We start from the raw sequence: 19659 nt of genomic DNA, 5'->3' as shown, positions 1-19659 counted from the left end.
ATCAATGATATTTAAGATGACACAAAGGAAGTAAGGCCCATGTTGAAGGTTATGTCTGTTATAGCAACCCTAGTATCTTTAGCAACAGAACAAAAAGAGGTAAACCAATAAACTACACATCTAGAACTGTAACTAGTCAAGGCAGAACCAACCCAACAAGAGTAGTAAGCAACTAGGAAGCCCAGAGAAGAAAACTATCACTCAGATCCATCTACAGCCAAGAGAATGGGGACTGATTTGGTATTCTGGAGAGATTCAAGTACCTGCTGCCTCTAAGGCCCATAATAATGTACTGCCTGTCCTTTATCTCCTTTGCCTCAACATCCTATCTAGCAGGTAAACTTAAACATCCAAAATTCTAACCTCCCCACAATCTGCTTTCTCTTCCAGCGTTCCCTACTTAACTAAATAGTACCAACATTCATCCATCCAGCCTGAAATCTCTTTAGACTTCAGAGAGAATACTGCTCTATATCTGTATTTTATCTTTCACACCCATCTAACTTCTTTTATCTGCACACCTTTCTTAATCTAAGTCTGTCCTTCAACATCAGAGCCTGTTAAACCAATCTAAATATGAAAGCCAGAACAATTTTTTTTTTACAAAAGACAACTATGATTCCATCATTCCCCTGCTTAAAGTCCTTCTATTTCCACTGCCTTTTTGGATTGTGTCTTTGTTCCTTAACATGCCTCATATATCTCCCACTTGCGTTATGTGCCACACAAAATTTCTCTCAGCTCTTACAAAGACCACACTCTCTAATTTCAAGGCTTTTCATACTTAGAACCCTCTTCTCTTCCTCACTCACCTTCACTAGGCTAACTTCATGTCTACCTTTCATCTGGCTAATAAAAACAGTCACCACTTACAAGCCAGGAGTGGTGGTGCACACTTGTAATTCTAGTACTTAGGAGGCTAAGACAGGAGGGTCATGGGTTTATGGCCAGTCTCATCTACTTAGTGAGGCCTTCTGCAACTTAGTGAGACCTGTTTCAAAATAAAGAATAAAAATTAGCCGGGCATGGTGGTGCACGCTTGTAATCCCCGCACTTGGGAGGCGGAGATAGGAGGATAGCGCAGGTTTGAAGCCAGCCTCACTGGCTTAAGAGACCCTGTTTCCAAATAAAATATAAAAAATAGGTCTGGGAGTGTAGCCCAGAGGTAGAAGGGTTCCATCCCCAGTACAAACACCAAAAAAAAAAAAAAGGAATAAAAATTAAGGCTGGAATACAGCTCAGAGGTAGAATGCACCTGGGTTCAACCCTACCACACACACACAAAAAGTCACCACTTAAAATTACCCGACTACCAACAAAGAGGCCATCCCTAATACCTAAAGTAAATGACTTCTGTCTCTCATAGCATTTATCACTTTTTTTTTTAAAAGATACTACAGAACAAACCTAAGTGCATTCATATGCTAGGCAAGAGCTCTACTACCAAGCAACACCCCTAACCTTTTAAATTTATTTGAGACAGGGTTTCACTAAGTCGATCAGGCTGGCCTCTTATTTGTAATCCAAACATCTCAACCTTCCAATCAATTAGGTCCACTGCTGTGCACCGTCACACCAGGAGTTATCACAGTTAATGTTTACCTTCTGTCTTTCCAATAAGACTAACTTCTCAGAGCCTATCACACTGTAAAAAAGAGGATCCTACATGTATTTTTATTTTTTTTTATTTTTTTATTTTTGGTGGTACTGGGGTTCCTGAAGTCCTTCTACCTCCGGGCTACATTCCCAGACCTATTTTATACTTTTTATTTGGAAAGAGGGTCTCTTAAAGCCAGCGCAATTGGCTTCGAACCTGCGTGATCCTCCTGTCTCCGCCTCCCAAACGCAGGGATTACAAGCATGCGCCACCACACCCGGACTACATGTATTTTTAATTCTTAAAGAATGTATAATGATTTGTGCTTACTTCAAACATTAGCAATTAATAGGCTTATTTTTTTTTCTTGTTCTTTCAACAGTCACCTGAAGTTCTTACCTTCATTTACTCTACAAACTGAAACTCTCACAGTGCTATGAGCTGCCACCATGTCATGCAACATAACATATTGCTGTAATAAGGAAAAAAGAATTAAACTAGCCAACATAGGTGCACTCTAGAAGACACTAAATAGCAAAAATGCTAAAGAATAAGGCATGAAAATATAATAAATGTATATGTATTCTGCCTTTATAAAGTATCAAGAATCAGTGATTCAGGGGTTATTTACTATTTTAGCTCATAAGAAAAGTACTTTGAAACAGCCTTGAAAACAGTGGTGCCAGTCTTTTAGTTCTCCAGGCTGTGATAACAACCATAGATGGAGAGAATCTTCCCCGAATCTCAAAAAAAAAGACAAAAGGAAAAGGAGAAGGGAATATAAATTCATAAATTCATGCAACTAAAATAACTGTGTATTTACTCTGTACTGAGTATTATTCTATACCCTTACATTGCAAAATACAAATACAATTCTGAAACCCATTTAAATCTTTGTATTTACCTTCCTAATGGAATACAGTGAGCTTACAATTGATACTATGGACATAACCACAATGGCGAGGGCATAGTAATAGTACTCATCAGTGCTCCACAGTATAACACTGAACAGCTGGAAAATGTAAAATGGGTTGAGGACCTAAAAAACAAAATTTTTTTAAAGTCAAACTAAAAGAGATACTTATAACCATGCATATTTTCTGCCTTTTCATTTGAGAAGCATATATTGACAAGATAAACTCTATAGTATCCTAGAACAGTATGTGTTACTCTAAAGAATAGATCAATATGTTAGTATATTATTATTTACCATGAAACTAGAATTAAAATATTTGCATCCAGATTCATATCAACCCCAAATATAGATGCAGCTAGGAAAAGATAAGGTATGTGAATTTAGCTGCTCTTACATCTGCTTTAGTAAAAAAATACATTTATTTCCAATAATTAGTCTTCTAGGCTGATAAAAGATATAACAGTTTTAATCAAAAGAAACACATGTTTACTCATGAAATCAAAGTGAAAATTTGCTTTTATGTCAAAAGGTCATCAGAGTACAAAGAGAAGATAAATATACACAATGTAATTCTATTCAGCAATAAGGGAGAACCAAATTATTTCATTTGCAGGAAAATGGACACAGAGAACATTATGCTAAGTGAGATTAGCCAGTCACAGAAGGTGAAAGGTCATGTGTTATCCCTTAAATATGGAAGCTAGGAAATAATCTCGGGCAATCAGAAGGACTTTAGATTACGGAGGAGAAACTTCAATGGAGCCAGGGAGGTGGGCTAGGGGAGGGCTGCAGGTAGAGGGAGGATCAATGAAGGAATCATTTCCATTGACATTATGTTCATATGTGAGAATATCAATGCCAATCTCAATATTCTCTATGGATAAAGGGAAGGATGGAAGGAATGTGAGGGAATACTACTAAATGCTATGTGCATGTATGTAGCCATTATATGAAATGCATTATATTGGTGCAAAATAATGTACCAATAAAAGTATAAAGGAGAGCTGGGCATGGTGGTGCAGGCTTGTAATTCCAGCATTTGCAAGGCTGAGATAGGAGGATCTTGGTTCGCAGACAACCTCAGATACTTAGTGAGGCCCTTTGCAATTTGAGACCCTGTTTCAGAACAAAGAAAAAAGTGGGCTGTGGATGTAGCTCGGAGGTAGAATGCCCCTGGGTTCTATCCCCAGTACCTCAAAAAAAAAAAAAAAAAAGTATAAAAAAATTAGTTATGATCTTACCTCTTTAATTAGAAGCTTTAAAACAGAAGGCACTTTCACAGTAATTTCATTTACTCCATAAAGTAATCTCCTATAACAGGAAAATACCATTAATAGTATGACATTATGTTAGGTAATATAATAATATAATTTTTAAAATGTATTAGATAAAACTTAAGAGTGCTTTTAAATTCCTAAATTTCTAAAAAGTTATGTTTTCTAATTAAAATTTTCTAGCTACAGTATTTAAATTAAAAAAGCCAACCCTGGATAACTAAACATCAGTATTTTCACTCTATCTTTATGTGCAACAAGTGTCTTACATTAGTTAATAATGACCATGTGAGCAAAAGGCTCTCTTCTTCTATTCTTGAACACAGTAGGTCTTAATAAAATTTGAGATGTTATTTCTTTTCAAGTAAGAATATTGTTCTCAAGTGTTTAACACTGTACATTTGACTTTTAAGGGAAATTTACTTACTTAGTGAGACCCTGTTTCAAGAATAAAAAACTAGGGCAGGGGATATAGCTTGGAGGTCAAATGTCCCTGGGTTCCATCCCCAGACCCGCAAAAAAGAAAAGGAAAGGAAAGAAAAAAAAAAAAGAAAAGAAAACCCTAACTTAAATCCTTACTTTAAAAAGCTGCTTAAGCCGGGCGTGGTGGCGCACGCTTGTAATCCCCGCGCTTGGGAGGCGGAGACAGGAGGATCGCGCAGGTTCGAAGCCAGCCGCGCGCGCTGGCTTAGGAGACCCTGTTTCCAAATAAAAATATAAAAAAATAGGTCTGGGAGTGTAGCCCGGAGGTAGAAGGGCTTCCAGGAACCCCAGTACCACCAAAAAAAAAAAAAAAAAAAAAAAAAGCTGCTTAAATCCTTCCAATTAAATAGTACTTTATATATGATATGGTAATTTTGCCTTTATAAACTAAGTCTGAATGCATTTTTTTGGCTACAACCCATTGCAGAAATATGATAGAGTACAAAAAAAGATCTAATTTAATCTAAAAATGGCATCTTTAAAATATGCAACATGCTGGCATATTTTTATGCTTTAACAAAGATCATTATGCAAAAAGCATGACTCCCAATTTTCATTGTGGTAAATTTGAACTCATGCTTATAATTCCCAATTATTTATCTAATAAAATCGAAGATATTATCAATTTATAAGGCATCCCATTACTTCATTTATGATCAAAAAATATAAAACTTCTATCAAGTAAAACATGACATTTTACTAACTATATGACATATCTCAACTTCAGAGATATTAAAACGAGGGGAATTTACACCTTAGAATTGATGAAAAATCATATAACTTCATCGATAGATTTCAACATCCAATTCAACATATTTATAATTCCTAAACTGAGATAAGTCTTTAATCAAAACATCAGTAAGTACTCAACCACCAGTCTATAATATTTAAAAACCCATTAGGATGTTCTATGATAAAGAATTGACTATACAAACTGCTAAATTTAGGAATTCTGATAATAGCTCTAACTTTAGTTGGATAAAAATTACCTGTAGGCATGCATCCCCTTTGTCAGTCCTGCACTATGCTTTTCATAAATTGACGTACAAGAAACACCTTCATCCAGTCCCCTAAATGAATCCAAAGTTTTTACTTTAAACAAAGCTTAAAATATCCTCATTTTTCTACATGACTGATTTTAAAAGTGTTAACTTCCTTACAAACTTCTTAGAAATACTCGGTAAAAACTAACATAATAGAAAATTTAAATCTCAAATTCTTAAATAATAACGTATATAAGTCTAGGTCTCAAACACAACTAAGTTCTCCAGTATATCAGTAACATGATAACTTATCCTTCAAGTCTGTGCCACAGCTCTAAAAGCTAGTAATTAAACTAATAAAATATAAGGTAAACCATACCAATTTGAAAATTTCAAACTAAGATAAACTTTACTTTTTATCTGTATAATTTCCTTTTTTATGATTTTGGTATCAAATTTAAAAGTTCCATTAATTTTCTTCCATTTCCACAAAAGCACTTGCCAAATCCTTCCCTGATTTGATTAGTACATACCCACGTTAAACACACAGAATTTATGAGTCACAGATAATGTCTATATCTGTAACAATACTAGCTGGGATCCAACTAGCATATTTTCCCCCCAAAATGTTTTCAGTTTAACAACCACATAATCATAGTACTCTAAAGCAAAGAGGATCGTACATATTAAATTCTAATCCTTTTCCACTCCTTTTCTTTTTGGTTTCTTTATTCCTGTATGCTGATGACAATATCTGGGACCTTGCCCATACCAGCCAAGTGCTCTATTACTGACCTATATCTGCAGCCTCTCTACTTTTTTTCAGATAAAAAAAGCTAAGCTTCAAGCCCGGCATGGTGGCGCAAGCTTGTAATCCCAGCATTTGGGAGGCCGAGACAGGAGGATCGTGATTCGCAGACAGCCTCAATTACTTAGTGAGGTCCTTTGCAACTCAGTGAGATCCTGTTTCAAAATAAAGAATAAAAAGTAGGGGTAGGGGTGTAGCTTGGAGGTCGAATGCACCTGGGTTCCACCCCAAGTACAACCAAAAAAAAAAAAAAAAAAAAAAATAAGCTTTATCATTCATTACTGTCATTTTTACAAGTTGCTGTGACTGAAAGAGACTAAACAGCATATATGTTCAATATTTTTTCTCAGTAAGTTTGAGGACTTCCCCATAAAGTAGCAAGGATCAGCACTGAATTTTACAGCTGTTTTTTTTGGGGGTGCACTGGGGATTGAACCCATAGACATTCTGCCTCTGAGGTATACATCCAGACCTATTTTATTTGGAAACAGGGTCTCACTAGGTTGATTAGTCTCACTATGTGCTAAGGTTGTCCTTGAACCTGTGATACTCCTATCTCAGCCTCCCAGGGACTAAGATTACAAGTGTGTGCCACTACTCCAAATCTGTAGAACATACATAAATGTTATATCAATGTTTTTTAAAGTGGTGTTTCTTTATCAAGAAGGGAATTTAGGACTAGGCACGTAAGGATGCCCATGCCCATTCCAGAATATTCCAATTCCTTTGTGTCTGAGAAAAAATCCAAAGATAAACATTTTAAACATTCAAGCTCATTGTTTTTACTAATGAATTAAGAATTCCTAGCTGGACATGGTGGCGCACGCTTGTAATCCCAGCATTTGGGAGGCGGAGACCGGAGAATCACAGTTGCAGACAGCCTCAGCTATTAATGAGGCCCTCCACAACTCAGTGAGACCCTGTTTCAAAAATAAAAAGACTAAAAAAATAGGGCTGGGGGTGTAGCTTGGCGACACAATGCCCCTGGGTCCCATCCCCAGTACCTCAAAAAAAAAAAAGAAAAAAGAAAGAAAAGGAATTCCTTAGGCACTCTAAAGCAATGATACTTAACAAATGTTTATATAATCATCTTGACATTAAGACATAGATAATACACATATCATTCTCAGTAGGCTAAGAGGATGACAGTAACTCTAGTCCCAGACAAAATAAAGACCTCATCTCTCCTAAGTAATTCCAGTTCAAACTTAAAACTTCTTGAACTCTCCACAAAAAAATAAATTTCAAGGGATTACTCTAATTTGTCCTACCTAAAGATGACACTTTTGACAGTGTCTCATTCTTTATCTAAATAGTAATACAAGTTTCTATTTTTCTATTACTTGATGCCTCAAGTACAATTAAATGGGACTATTAACAAATTAGAAAGTAATACAGGGGCTAGAGATATAGCTTGGTGGTAGAGTGCTTACTTAGCACATTTGAAACCCAAACACAAATATTTAAGTTGAAACCCTGGCTAAGAGGTGCACTAAAAATTCAGTTTAGGGAAATGAAAAGTCAGACTCAGGAGGTTTTGACATCTTACTGCTTCTAACTTACATAGAGTTTACCAAAGTACAAGTTACAATTGAGACTTATTTAAAATACTTAAGTCCTCAAGTAACACTGGGAAGCTGTTAACAAATAAATAAAAGTTACGAAATAAAGCCTTTAATTTTATATAGCACTAAAATAAATTTTTCTTAGAACATTTAAGATATTCATAATATAATCGAAACAAAAGAAACATACTTACTTTAAGAAATCAAAATTGTGAATGGTATCATTCCAGAAATATTTTACACTATGGTGCGTGAAATAACGAATCTGTAGAACATACATAAATGTTATACCAAGAGCTTTATCATAACTTATTGTAAAACATGATTTCTTAACACCTAAACTGTCATATTTAGTGATATTTTACATATACATTTGAGTTTATCTCAAGCAATAACTGCAAACCCAAAATTATAATGATGTGTAATATAAAGTGTTAGCAATTCTGGCTTTTAAAGAAGCATGGATGCTAGCTCACAATACCTGCTGTGACGAAGGCTGTGGGTATTTACTCGCCTCATGCCTATTCTCTTCAGCTGGATTCTCAATTAAATGAACTGCATGGCCATTTGAAACCTTATCAACTGTAGATTTTGAATTTGAATATGGATGACTTTCCAATGAAAGAAAACGAATTTTTGCACAAAACCACATTTTGAATTCATCCTTAGAAAAGAGAAAGGGTCAATTACATATATTACATAAATACCTCAAATTTTATTTTAATCTCCATTTTTCACATATCTACTCATCCCAAATTAAGAAAAAATTATTTCCACTATCACCTCCAACACACACCCACACGATTGAAGCCAGGGGTGGTTTTGTCAGGGAGCTACATCCTCAACCCCTTTGGAGACAGGGTCTCACTAAGTTTCTCATACTGGCCTTGCAAGCCTTCATTCTCTCAAGAAGCTAGGCTTAGTGCCGGACATAGTGGGGAACACTTGTAATCCCAGCATTTGGGAGGCTGAAACAGTAGGATCAGAGTTCTCGGACAGTAGACAGCCTCCACTACTTAGTGAGGCCCTTTGTAATTTCAGTGAGACCTTGTTTCAAAATAACAATAAAAAACAGGGCTAGGAGTGTAGCTCGGAGGCAGAATGCTCCTGGGTTCCATCCCTAGTACCACAAAAAGAAAAAAGAAAAAAAACAGCTAGGATTAGAGGCATGTGCCACAGTACTCAGCAAAAAGCATCATTTGCTCTCACTGAATGTTAAAATAATTTCAACAAAACGAGTAAATCAAAACAAAGTATATTCCATTGCTCACAAATTTTACGACATGTCTCTAGTACAAGCATCAATATATTCCATAAACTATTCCAAATAACTCCTTAATTTACAATCAATAAACTAACACTAGATATTAAAGCCTGTTGTAAAATGCTTCAAATTAGAACTAAATTAGGACTAAAAGATATGCTGAGATGTGGTGGCACCACACAGTAGTTGAGAAGCTGATGTACTCAATGAGCAATCTGGACAAGAGTTCTAAGGGACCAGTACCTTAAAAGACAAGGCTTAATTAATTTCAACCCCTTGGAAAGATTCCCAGTAGTAGTATAGCCAGACCTCGTGGTGGACCCATTTCCCAGTTTTCTAAGGAATCTCCTCACTGATCTCCATGGCGGCTGAACTAGTTTGCAATCCGACCAAAAGTGTAGAAGAGTCCCTATTTCCCCACATCCTCGCTAACATTTGTGGTTATTTGACTTCTTTATGCTTGTCAACTCTGATTAGGGTTATCTCTGTGAAGGTTTTTGATTTGCATTTCCCTGATTGCTAGTGATGTTGAACATTTTTTCATGTTATCTATTGGCCATATGTATCTCTTCTGCATACCCATGTTCATAGCAGCACAAATCACAACAGCCCAACTGTGGAACCAACCTAGGTGCATATCAACAGATGAATGGATTACAAAAGTATTGGAAATACACACAATGGAATTCTACTCAGCAATAAAAAAAGAACAAAATTATGTCATTCATAAAAAGATGGACAGATCATTATGTTAAGTGAGATTAGCCAAGCATAGAAAGAGAAGAGACATATGTTCCCTAATACACTCAAGCTAGGGAATATTTGGGATAGCAGAGGAACTCCAGATAATGGAGGAGATCCTCAGTGGAGCCAGGGAGGAAGGGTAGGGGAGGAAGAAGGCTGAGGTTCATTAATGGAAATCCTACTTTTTATTATGTGTATATATGTAAATTTAACATTGTTAACCTGAACCCTCAATATTGGAAGAGGAAAATGGGGAGGGGAGGCCACCATGTACTATGTGAATATATGCTATTGACCCCAATATGATGTTTGAATATAATGCACCAATAAAAAAATTTAAAAGAAAAAAATATATGCTATTGTCAACATTATCTATATTATGATGTAAGCCTATAATGTACCAATAAAAATATTTTTTAAAAAAGATAAGGCTTAAGATAAACTCTCAGTGCATCAAAGCTATAAAAAGAGTCAGCCAGGCATGGTGGCACATGCTTGTAATCCCAGTCCTTGGGAGGCTAAAGAAGGATCATAGTTTGAGGATAGCCTCAGCTACTTAGTAAAGCCTTCTACAACTTTGTGAGACCCTGTTTCAAAATAAAGAATGAAAAATTGGGCTGAGAGTGTAGCTCAGAGTTAGAAGGCCCCTGGGTTCCATCCTCAGTACCATTAAAAAAAAAAAAAAAAAAAGTCTGATCACCTAAGATTCCTTTACATTCTAATCACAACAGTAACATTCACTTTAAACACATATACTTTAGAAATACTAAACTTAGCATTCTTCATTATATCCTGGCAGTGCTAATTCACACATATATTGTTTGAGCAAAACATATACAAAACATTATTTTATTCCTCGAATAATCAGCAACCAGTAAACAGGAGAACTTACAGTAGTCCTCAGCAGCACCACTTCACAGTCTTTGACTGCAGCTCTGATACAGGTTGCTTTCACCCGCCACTCAGGCATCCAATAGAGGAGGAGGAGGAGAAACCCGCCAGTGCAAACCACGCCAAAAGAAACGATGGCAAGCTTCCAGCGACTCAGATTATAACCATAAATCTCCTGCATGGACAGTGATCACACAAGTAATTAAATGATATGAAAAATAAATTTAAACTTTTATTTCCAAGTGGGAAGCCACTATCTTGTCATATACACTATAAATATTTTCTCTATAATTTGCTTTCCAATTTTGTTTCCAACAAGTTAAGGGTCAAAATTATATTTTTTTGTTTTTTCTCACTATGCAACCTGCTTCAGTGCCAGCAGCCCACAGGCAGGGGCTGGGCAATGGTTCAGGACCAGTTTGCTCTAGCATAGGACACTATGAGAGGCCCAGGGAAACAGGCCTGCCATAAATCCAAACACATGCATAAAATTATACTTTTAAATAGTTAATTTACACCTTATAGTTTTATATTTAATATGTTTAATAAGTTCTTTCCCATTATAGCTTCTTTTAAGTATATTTTCTAATTTTTATAATTTCATTTTTATATACCTTTTTAAATTCTTCCAGAATGTTATAAGACTTTTTTTCCAAATAAACTTTTTTGTTGTTGTTGCTGGGGATTAAACAATAGCTCTGTTGTGTAATTCAAAATCAGGTATTGTAAGCTAGGAATGGTGGCACACACCTGTAATGCCAATACTTGGGAGGCTAAGACAAGAGAATTGCAGGTTCAGGATAGCCTCCACAACATATTGCGACTGTTTCAAAATAAAAAATAAGAAGGACTGGGGTGAGAGCTTGGAGGTAGAATGCCCCTGGGTTCAATCCCCAGTACAAAAAGAATAGCTACTGTGATTCTTCCAGCATGATTCTTGTTGCTCAGAGTTGCTTTGGCTATTCCAAGTCTTTTGCTCTTCCATATGAATTTTAGGAATATTTTTCTAGCTCCATGATAAGAATTGCAGTGACTCTGTAGATGATCTTTGATGGTGTCTCCTTTTTGACAGTACTTATTCTGCCTACCCAAGAACGTAGGTCTTTCCATCTTCTAGGGTCCTCTTCAATTTTTTCTTTAGTGTTCTATAGTTTTCTTGGAAAGGTCTGTCACCTTCTTGGTTGGTTAAGTCCTCCCTCCCCCCCCTTTGGGTATTATGTACTGGGGATCAAGCCTGGGACCTTCCACATGCTCAGCAAGTACTCTACCACTGAACTATAATAACCCCTGTTTGATTTTTAAATTTTTTTTATTATTTGGGGGTGGGGGCAGGGGATTGATCCCAGGGGCATTTTACTCTCAAGCTACATTTCCAGTTCTATTTTATTATTTTGAAACAGGGTCTCATAGACACAAACCTCTGATCCTCCTGTCTCAGATTCACAAGTACTGGGATTTGAACTGTGCACTACCAACCCCCATGGACAGATTTAAAGCTATTGTGATGGAATTGTTTTCCAGACTTTTCAGTAGATTAGAGGTTGATGTATAAAAAAGCTAGTGATTTTCCTAGGTTGATTTTTTTATCTGGCTACTTTGCTCTAAGAAGTCCTCGGGCTGAGTTTCTTGATCTTCTAACTATACAATCGTGTCATCAGCACCTATTTGTCCTGGACAGCAAGGACAGGGGTGTGGGTGGGTCATGTTCTCTCTGACCTTAAGCAGCTCCACAGTTTGGCCATTTCTTCAGAATGATCTCTCTTTACAAGGAACTGTGCTTTACAATCACAAGATCACATGCTATAGATGGACTGATCCAGGGACTAAGACAGTCCAATCTCTGGCTCTCTTCATTTGTGCCCACACCTGGAGCAAAAGACTTTGGTTCCTTTTCTTCTAATGAGAAGAACCTTGCCCATCTCACAGTGTACCTGCAACGTCTGTAATGAAGGCATCGTGCTCTTCATATGCATCTCTGGGGTCGAGAGCCACCAAGTCTGCATTGTTTCGAGTTTTGTGGTCTTCTTTGGCCACAAATATGACTCGATCCTTCCCTTCCTGCCACCAGTAAGCCATAGCTGCAGGCCTGGCACTCCAACCACACAGATCAGCAGCCATGACAGGTAAACCTTCAAGTCCTCTTCACTCAGTTTTAAACTTTTTTTTTAAATTCAAAATTAGACATATTTGTTTGGGGTTATATTTAAATATTAGCAAATGTATTAAATCACCAAATACAAAAGCACTTCTTTCCCCTGAGTTTGAACAGTTCACTAATTAAAAAGGAATTCTACCAAAACCAACAAATTCAGATATTGCATAATCCCAATAGAGAGTCAGAGCCAGGTGCGCACATCTGTAATCCCATTACTTGGGAGACTAAGGGTAAGGGTCACAGGTTTGGGGCCAGCCTTAGCAACTCAGCAGACCCTGTTTCAAAATAAAAAGAACTGGCCAGGTGTGGTGGCACAAGCTTGTAATCCCAGCATTCAGGAGGCTGAGACCAGAGGATTGCGGTTCGAGGACAGCTTCAGCTACTTAGTGAGGCCTTCTTCAACTTAGTGAGACCCGGTTTCAAAATAAAGAATTAAAAAAAAAAAAAAATAGGGCAGGGGGTGTAGCTCGGAGGTCGGATATCCCTGGGTTCCATCCCCAAACCCGCAAAAAAATAAATAAAATAAATAAAAAGAACTGGGAGTTTACCACAGAGGTAGAACATCCCAGATTGAGTACCCAGTGCCTGTCTCAGAAGAATCATAATGAAGAATCATATGAAGACTCACTGATTTATACTTAACTATACTTTTGTATTCCCTAAATAAATTGCAAAGATTAATTTTTCATACTTTATCTAATAAATTATGAAAGGTGGTTACCATTTCATCTTCTTGACCCTGGTTGATAGTCTTCCTTTCTTCTTTATCCATATCTACAATGGTCTGAAATATCTTGTGCTTCACAATAGTTAAATAACTGAGGGAAAGAAACAAATGTTGGTAAATTATTTTTACTCTTAGAATATTTAACCTCATTCTGTTTATTATACCATCAAGGGATTCTTCTAAAACAGACTGCCAAAGTCAGAGAAACTGCAAGGTAAGGGGGTGTGAGTGTGATAGAACAATGGGAGGAAATAAGAGCTTCATGTGCAATTAAGGGGGAGTAAATAGGAGTGTGGTAGAAGCATGTTGGGAGGGCACTGAATTTTTTTTTTTTTTTTTTTGCGGTACTGGGTATAGAACCCAGAGTCATTCTACCGCCAAGCTATAACCCCAGTCCTATTTTATTCTTTATTTTTTGAAACAGGGTCTCAGTAAATTACAAACGGCCTCAATAAGTAGCTGAGGCTGTCCACAAACCACTATCCTCTTGTCTCAGCCTCCCAAATGCTGGGATTACAGCATGTACCACCACGCCCAGCTTAAATATGAATTCTTCTAAAGCAGTGATAAGTACTTGCAGATGGGAAATTTCTTATGATACATTTATTTATCAAAGCTGAATTGTTAGGTTTTTTTTTTTTGTTGTTGTTGTTGTTTTGGTTTTTTTTTTTTTTTTTTTTTTGGTGGTACTGGAGTTCCTGGAAGCCCTTCTACCTCTGGGCTACACTCCCAGACCTATTTTATATTTTTGAAACAGGGTCTCTTACACCAGCGCGGCTGGCTTCAAACCTGCACGATCCTCCTGTCTCCACCTCCCAAGCGCGGGGATTACAAGCATGTGCCACCATGCCCGGCTTGAATTGTTAGTTTAAAGTCATTAAAAAGTGCCAGCTAGGCGGCACATGCTTTTGTAATCCCTCCACTTGGGAGGTGGAGACAGGAGGATCGTGCAGGTTCAAAGCCAGCTACGCTGGCTTAAGAGACCCTGTATCCAAATAAAAAATATAAAATATAACATAGGTCTGGGAGTACAGCCCGGAGGTAGAAGGGCTTCCAGGAACCCCAGTACCACAAAAAAAAAAAAAAAAAAAGTGCCAGCTAGCCGGGCATGGTGGTGCATGCTTTTAATCCCAGTATTCAGGAGGCAGAGACCAGAGGATCATGGTTCGAGGACAGCCTCAGCTACTTTGTGAGGCCCTTTGCAACTCAGAGAGACTGTTTCAAAAATTAAAAAAAAAAAGCCGGGCGTGGTGGAGCACACTTGTAATCACCACGCTTGGGAGGTGGAGACAGGAGGATCGCGCAGGTTCGAAGCCAGCCGCGCTGGTTTAAGAGACCCTGTTTCCAAATTAAAAAAAAAAAAAAAAAAAGTATAAAATAGGTCTGGGAGTATAGCCCGGAGGTAGAAGGGCTTCCAGGAACCCCAGTACCACAAAAAAAAAAAAAAAAAAAAAAGACTAAAAACTAGGGCTGGGGTGTAGCTTGGAGAATGCTCCTGGGTTCCATCCCCAGTACCACCAAAAAAAAAAAAAAAAAAAAAAGTGCTAGCTGGTTCCAATGACAGTTTCAATATGCTAGTTCTTGAACTTACATAGTTTACTATCACGCGCACACACACACACACACACACACACACACACACACACACACACACAGTTATACCAAGGAATGCCAAACTTCTCCAAAAAAGTGATGAAAAAAATTTCTAAAAGCAACTAAAGAAAAAAGACATATTAAAAACAAAGGAAGAGCTGGGCGAGCACGCTTTTAATCCCAGCATTTGCCTCTAATCCCAGCATTCGGGAGGCAGAGACCAGAGTATCATGGATCAAGCACAGCCTCAGCTACTTAACAAGGCCCTTCGAAACTCAGTGAGACCCTGTTTTAAAAAAAAATAATAATAAAGACTAAAAAATAGGACTGGGGGTATAGTTTGAGATAGAATGCCCCTGGGTTCCATCCCCAGTACCACCACCCCCACCCCAAAAAAAAAGAGGAGCTGGGCATGGTGGCCTATGCTTATAATCCCAGCATTTGGGAGGCTGAGACAGGAGGATTGTGGTTCATGGACAGCCTTGGCTACTTAGTGAGGCCTTTTGCAACTCAGTGAGACCCTGTTTCAAAATAAAGAAAATAGGGCTGGGGGTGTAGCTTGGAGGTACAATGCCCCTGGGTTCCATCCCCAGTATCGCAAAAAAAAAAAAAAAAGGAAAAAGAGAAAGGAAGGAAGGAAGGAAGGAAGGAAGGAAGGAAGGAAGGAAAAGAAAGACATGAGAATAACATCAGCCTTCTTGCCAAAAACAATACAGATATAAAGACAAGGAAACAACATCTTTCATTACTGAAACTACTGAATTTTATACCCAGCAAAAAAAAAATCTTCCAAAACTAAAGGTGAAATAAAATAAAGGCTTTTCAGATACAAAGCCCGAAGCGAGAAATCATAAGTAGCAGGCCTAAGCTACAAAAAAAAAAAAAAAAAGCTAAAGGAAATCCCTTAAGCAGAGAAGAATTGACAAATGGAAATATTGACTCCATAAAGAAATGAGCATCAGAAAAGGTAGCTATGTAAGTCAAGACACAAAGGAACAGTAGCAAAGATGAAAAACGAGAGCAGTCTAATATTCTCACAGAGCCCACAGATGTTATTACCATCTGAGAGCAGATGGGCAATGTAAAGAGGGATGCTGCAAACTCTAGGTGGGCACTCAAATCAAACATACAACTAAAAAACAAAAACAGTCAAATGGAACCTTTAGGAATTAATCAACTGATCTTACAGGCAAAACAGGAGAAAGAAAGCAAAGCTGAGATGAGACCATCAGAAAACAAACTGCAAAGCAATTTATTTAAACCTAGTAATATTAATACTACATGAAGTTGGGCATGGTGGTGCATGCTTGTAATCCCAGCATTTGGGAGGCTAAGACAGGATGATCACAGTTCGTGGACAGCCTCAGCTACTTAGTGAGGCCCTATGCAACTTAGTGAGACCCTGTTTCAAAATATAAAAATAAAAAATAGGGCTGGGGGTATAGTTCGGTGATAGAATGCCCCCAGGTTTCATCCCCAATACCGCAAATAAATAAATTGAACGTAACAGTAAGTTTAAATGTTAGATTGTGATTGTATCTTTAAAAAAGCATCACCTACTCGCTGCCTATAAGAAATACATTTTAAGTATAAAGGCACAAGAACATTAAAAGTAAAATAAAGGAAGATGGATCATGCCAGAATTATTCAAAATAAAGCCAGAATGCCACGCACAGTGGTACAAGCCTGTAATCTCAGTATTTGGGAGACTGAGACTGGAAAATCTATGGTTTGAGGCCAGCTTCAGCAAAACAGCAAGACCCTGTTTCAAAATAAAATATAAAAAGAACTGAAGCTGTAGCCTGGAGGTAGAATGCCTCTGGTAGAATGCCCCAATAATTCTCCACGCCAAAAATGAGAAGGAAAATGACAAATTAAGTTGGAGTGATTATAATGTTTTTGACATGACAAAAAGTAAAAGTCATAAAGATAAAAGTTAACAATCTTAAAATCTTTAAAATACATAAAGCAAACCCGGTATGGTAGCAGACATGTGTAATCCCAGTACTTGGGAGGCTGGGGGTATAGCTCAAAGGTGGAATGCCACTGGGTTCCATCCTCAGTTCAAGGGGGGGAAGGGGGAAGGTTTTGTTAAAAAAAAAAAAAAAACAGCCATCAATCTCAAGATTTTAGATTTAGAAAAAGAAAAGATACCCACATTCCTAGCACAATGGCACATAAATGTGAAACTATTGCTTCTTAAAGAATCCCAAATTCACTACTCAACAAACTATTATCCTTAAACTTATCCTTAAATTCACCTAGCTTTTGCTATGCATTTTCCAATCTTATGCTTCTTCATTCTTGTGGTTTACCCATTGTCTAGAAATATACATCTATTTCTCACGTTTGTAATCTATTTAGACTAAATTATTAAATTTTAAAAACATGGATTTTATAATTTTAGAGAGAATGTCCATTAAAATTCAATGTTGTAAGCCAGGTACAGTGGTGCACATTTGTAAGCCCAGTACTTGGGGAAGCTGAGACAGGAGGATCACAGGTAAACAACATCAACAACTTTGTGAGGCTCTCTGAAACCAAGTGAGACCCTCTTACAACATAAAACATAAAAGTAGAGCTGAAGTGTAGCTAGGAGGTAGAATGCCCAAAAATTCAATCCACAGTACCACAAAAAAGTTACTTTTTAAAATTCAATGTTTTCATGAAGCCCATGTGTGTGTGTGTGGGGGGGTCTGGGGATGGGACCCAGGGGCATTCAACCTCCAAGCTACACCCACTGCCCTAATTTTTATTCTTTATTTTGAAACCAGGTCTCACTGAGTTGCAGAGGGCCTTACTAAGTAGCTGAGGCTGTCCACAAACCGCGCGATCCTACGGTCTCAGCCTCCCGAATGCTGGGATTACAAACATGCGCCACCATGCCCAGTCTTATTTGTAACAATTTTTAAAAACTTTTCTCCAAATCCCTTGAGTTCACTTTAGTCCAACATGACTAGAGTTTCATCTTTTATAGTTAAAAATCATAGCAAGAAATATTCCAATTATTTTAAAAATTTTAAATGATCTGTCATAGATAATTCACTGCCTATAACAACTTTTTTTTCATGCTTTTACTAAATGTGACCACTGGCCATATATCATTATCTTTTTACAAGTTATTTTTCTCTAGAATTCAGATGCTCTTTAATACACAATTCTTAAGTCTTTACAAATTTTACCAGTTAAAACGCTAAAAATAATTTAAAGAAAGTCACTGTAAAACCTACCAATTAGTACTCACTTTAAAACACATTATAAAGCCGGGCATGGTGGCACACGCTTGTAATTCCAGCATTTGGGAGGCTGAGACCAGAGGATCGTGGTTCCCAGACAGCCTCAGCTACTTAGGCCCTCTGCAACTTAGTGAGACTGGTTTCAAAATAAAGAATAAAAAACAGGGCAGGGGGTATAGCTCAGAGGTCAAATACCCCTGGGTTCCATCCCCAAACCCGCAATAAATAAATAAATAAATAATTTAAAAACATATTATATACCTCATAGGAAATTACCAAGAGCTCACCTTTCACATAAACTTTTAGAAAACTCCAATGAGAAAACTGCAGTAGTGCTTACATTTAAAATACATACATATTGAAAATGAATATTTAAATTTTAAAATATATACATAAATAGAAAGACTTTATTATTACATTAACTCTATAAGCATAATAAATAAGTATCTTAAAAGATACTGGTTATCAAGATGCATACTAAGTACTATTCTGTCATAAATCAAATTAACATTTAAAGAACAGCAAACTTCTAAAATACTATACAAAGTGCAACTGTAGTGGTTTGCTGGAATTTTTAATCAATTCAATTCCTAAATCACAGAGAATAACAAAATTTTTTTCTTACCAATAGCACCCTATCACCATACCCTTGAATTGTTGATATTAAAACTTTCAAAAGCTAGCTTATAATAATAGAAATAAGCATATAAACCCATTCAAATATGAGAACTTTATAACAAATATTTTTTTATTTGCCTTAAAACTGCTTTCAATCCCACAACTTGAGAGGCAAAGACAGGAGGATCATGTAGGTTTGAAGCCAGCCTCAGCTTCTTAGTGAGGCTCTCAGCAACTTAGTAAGACCTTGTTTCCAAATAAAATATAAAATAGGTCTAGGTCTGGGAGTATAGTCCAGAGGTAGAAAGCCCCTGAGTCCCATCCCCAGTACCACACCCCCCCAAAAAAAGCTTTCAAAATGATTAAGACATTAAAATTTAAGATTTAATTCAATTTTAAATGGGTTTTCAGAAGATATAACCTCAAGCCATCTGTCACTGGTAGAGCTCCTATTATCTGACAAAATCCTATCTTGCTAGCTTACTGAAGTTCCAATTTCATATTATATGCCAAAGTCTTGATGTTATCTAAATAGCAAGGAACTTATAGGCTATTGTGCTTAACCAAACCCTTCCTTGAATTTATAATGAACCTGATTTGCTGAGTGAGGTTATTTTTTTAAAGCAGTACAAAGTAAAGCTATCAGAAGTAAATCTGAGAGCCGGGCGTGGTGGCGCACGGTTGTAATCCCTGCGCTTGGGAGGCTGAGACAGGAGGATCGCACGGGTTTGAAGCCAGCCTCAGCTGCTTAGTGAGGCTCTCAGCAACTTAGTGAGACCCTGTTTCCAAATAAAATATAAAAAAA

The 19659-nt window shown here is 37.2% G+C and overlaps 1 protein-coding gene across 3 annotated transcripts in view; it reads right to left on the bottom strand.

Annotated features, from left to right (window-relative positions):
- ATP13A3 (ATPase 13A3) overlaps positions 1 to 13476 on the bottom strand; it is a gene marked incomplete at both ends in the record, with an annotated part of 62097 nt that extends 48621 nt beyond the window's left edge. The window contains 8 exons of one of the 3 annotated variants that reach the window (XM_080696874.1): positions 1997 to 2069; positions 2502 to 2636; positions 3755 to 3824; positions 5260 to 5340; positions 7821 to 7891; positions 8108 to 8290; positions 10527 to 10700; positions 13402 to 13476. In XM_080696874.1, coding sequence (XP_080553000.1) covers positions 1997 to 2069; positions 2502 to 2636; positions 3755 to 3824; positions 5260 to 5340; positions 7821 to 7891; positions 8108 to 8290; positions 10527 to 10700; positions 13402 to 13452 — 838 coding nt within the window. The remainder of the gene's footprint in view (positions 1 to 1996; positions 2070 to 2501; positions 2637 to 3754; positions 3825 to 5259; positions 5341 to 7820; positions 7892 to 8107; positions 8291 to 10526; positions 10701 to 13401) is intronic. The other 2 variants (XM_080696873.1, XM_080696872.1) reach the window with 2 other exon arrangements.
- Positions 13477 to 19659: the final 6183 nt, after the last annotated feature.

The sequence above is a fragment of the Muscardinus avellanarius genome, assembly GCF_963383645.1.
Source record: "Muscardinus avellanarius genome assembly, chromosome: 5".
In the NCBI taxonomy this organism is placed as follows: Eukaryota; Metazoa; Chordata; class Mammalia; order Rodentia; family Gliridae; genus Muscardinus; species Muscardinus avellanarius.
This window is presented reverse-complemented; position numbering and strand designations above follow the sequence as displayed.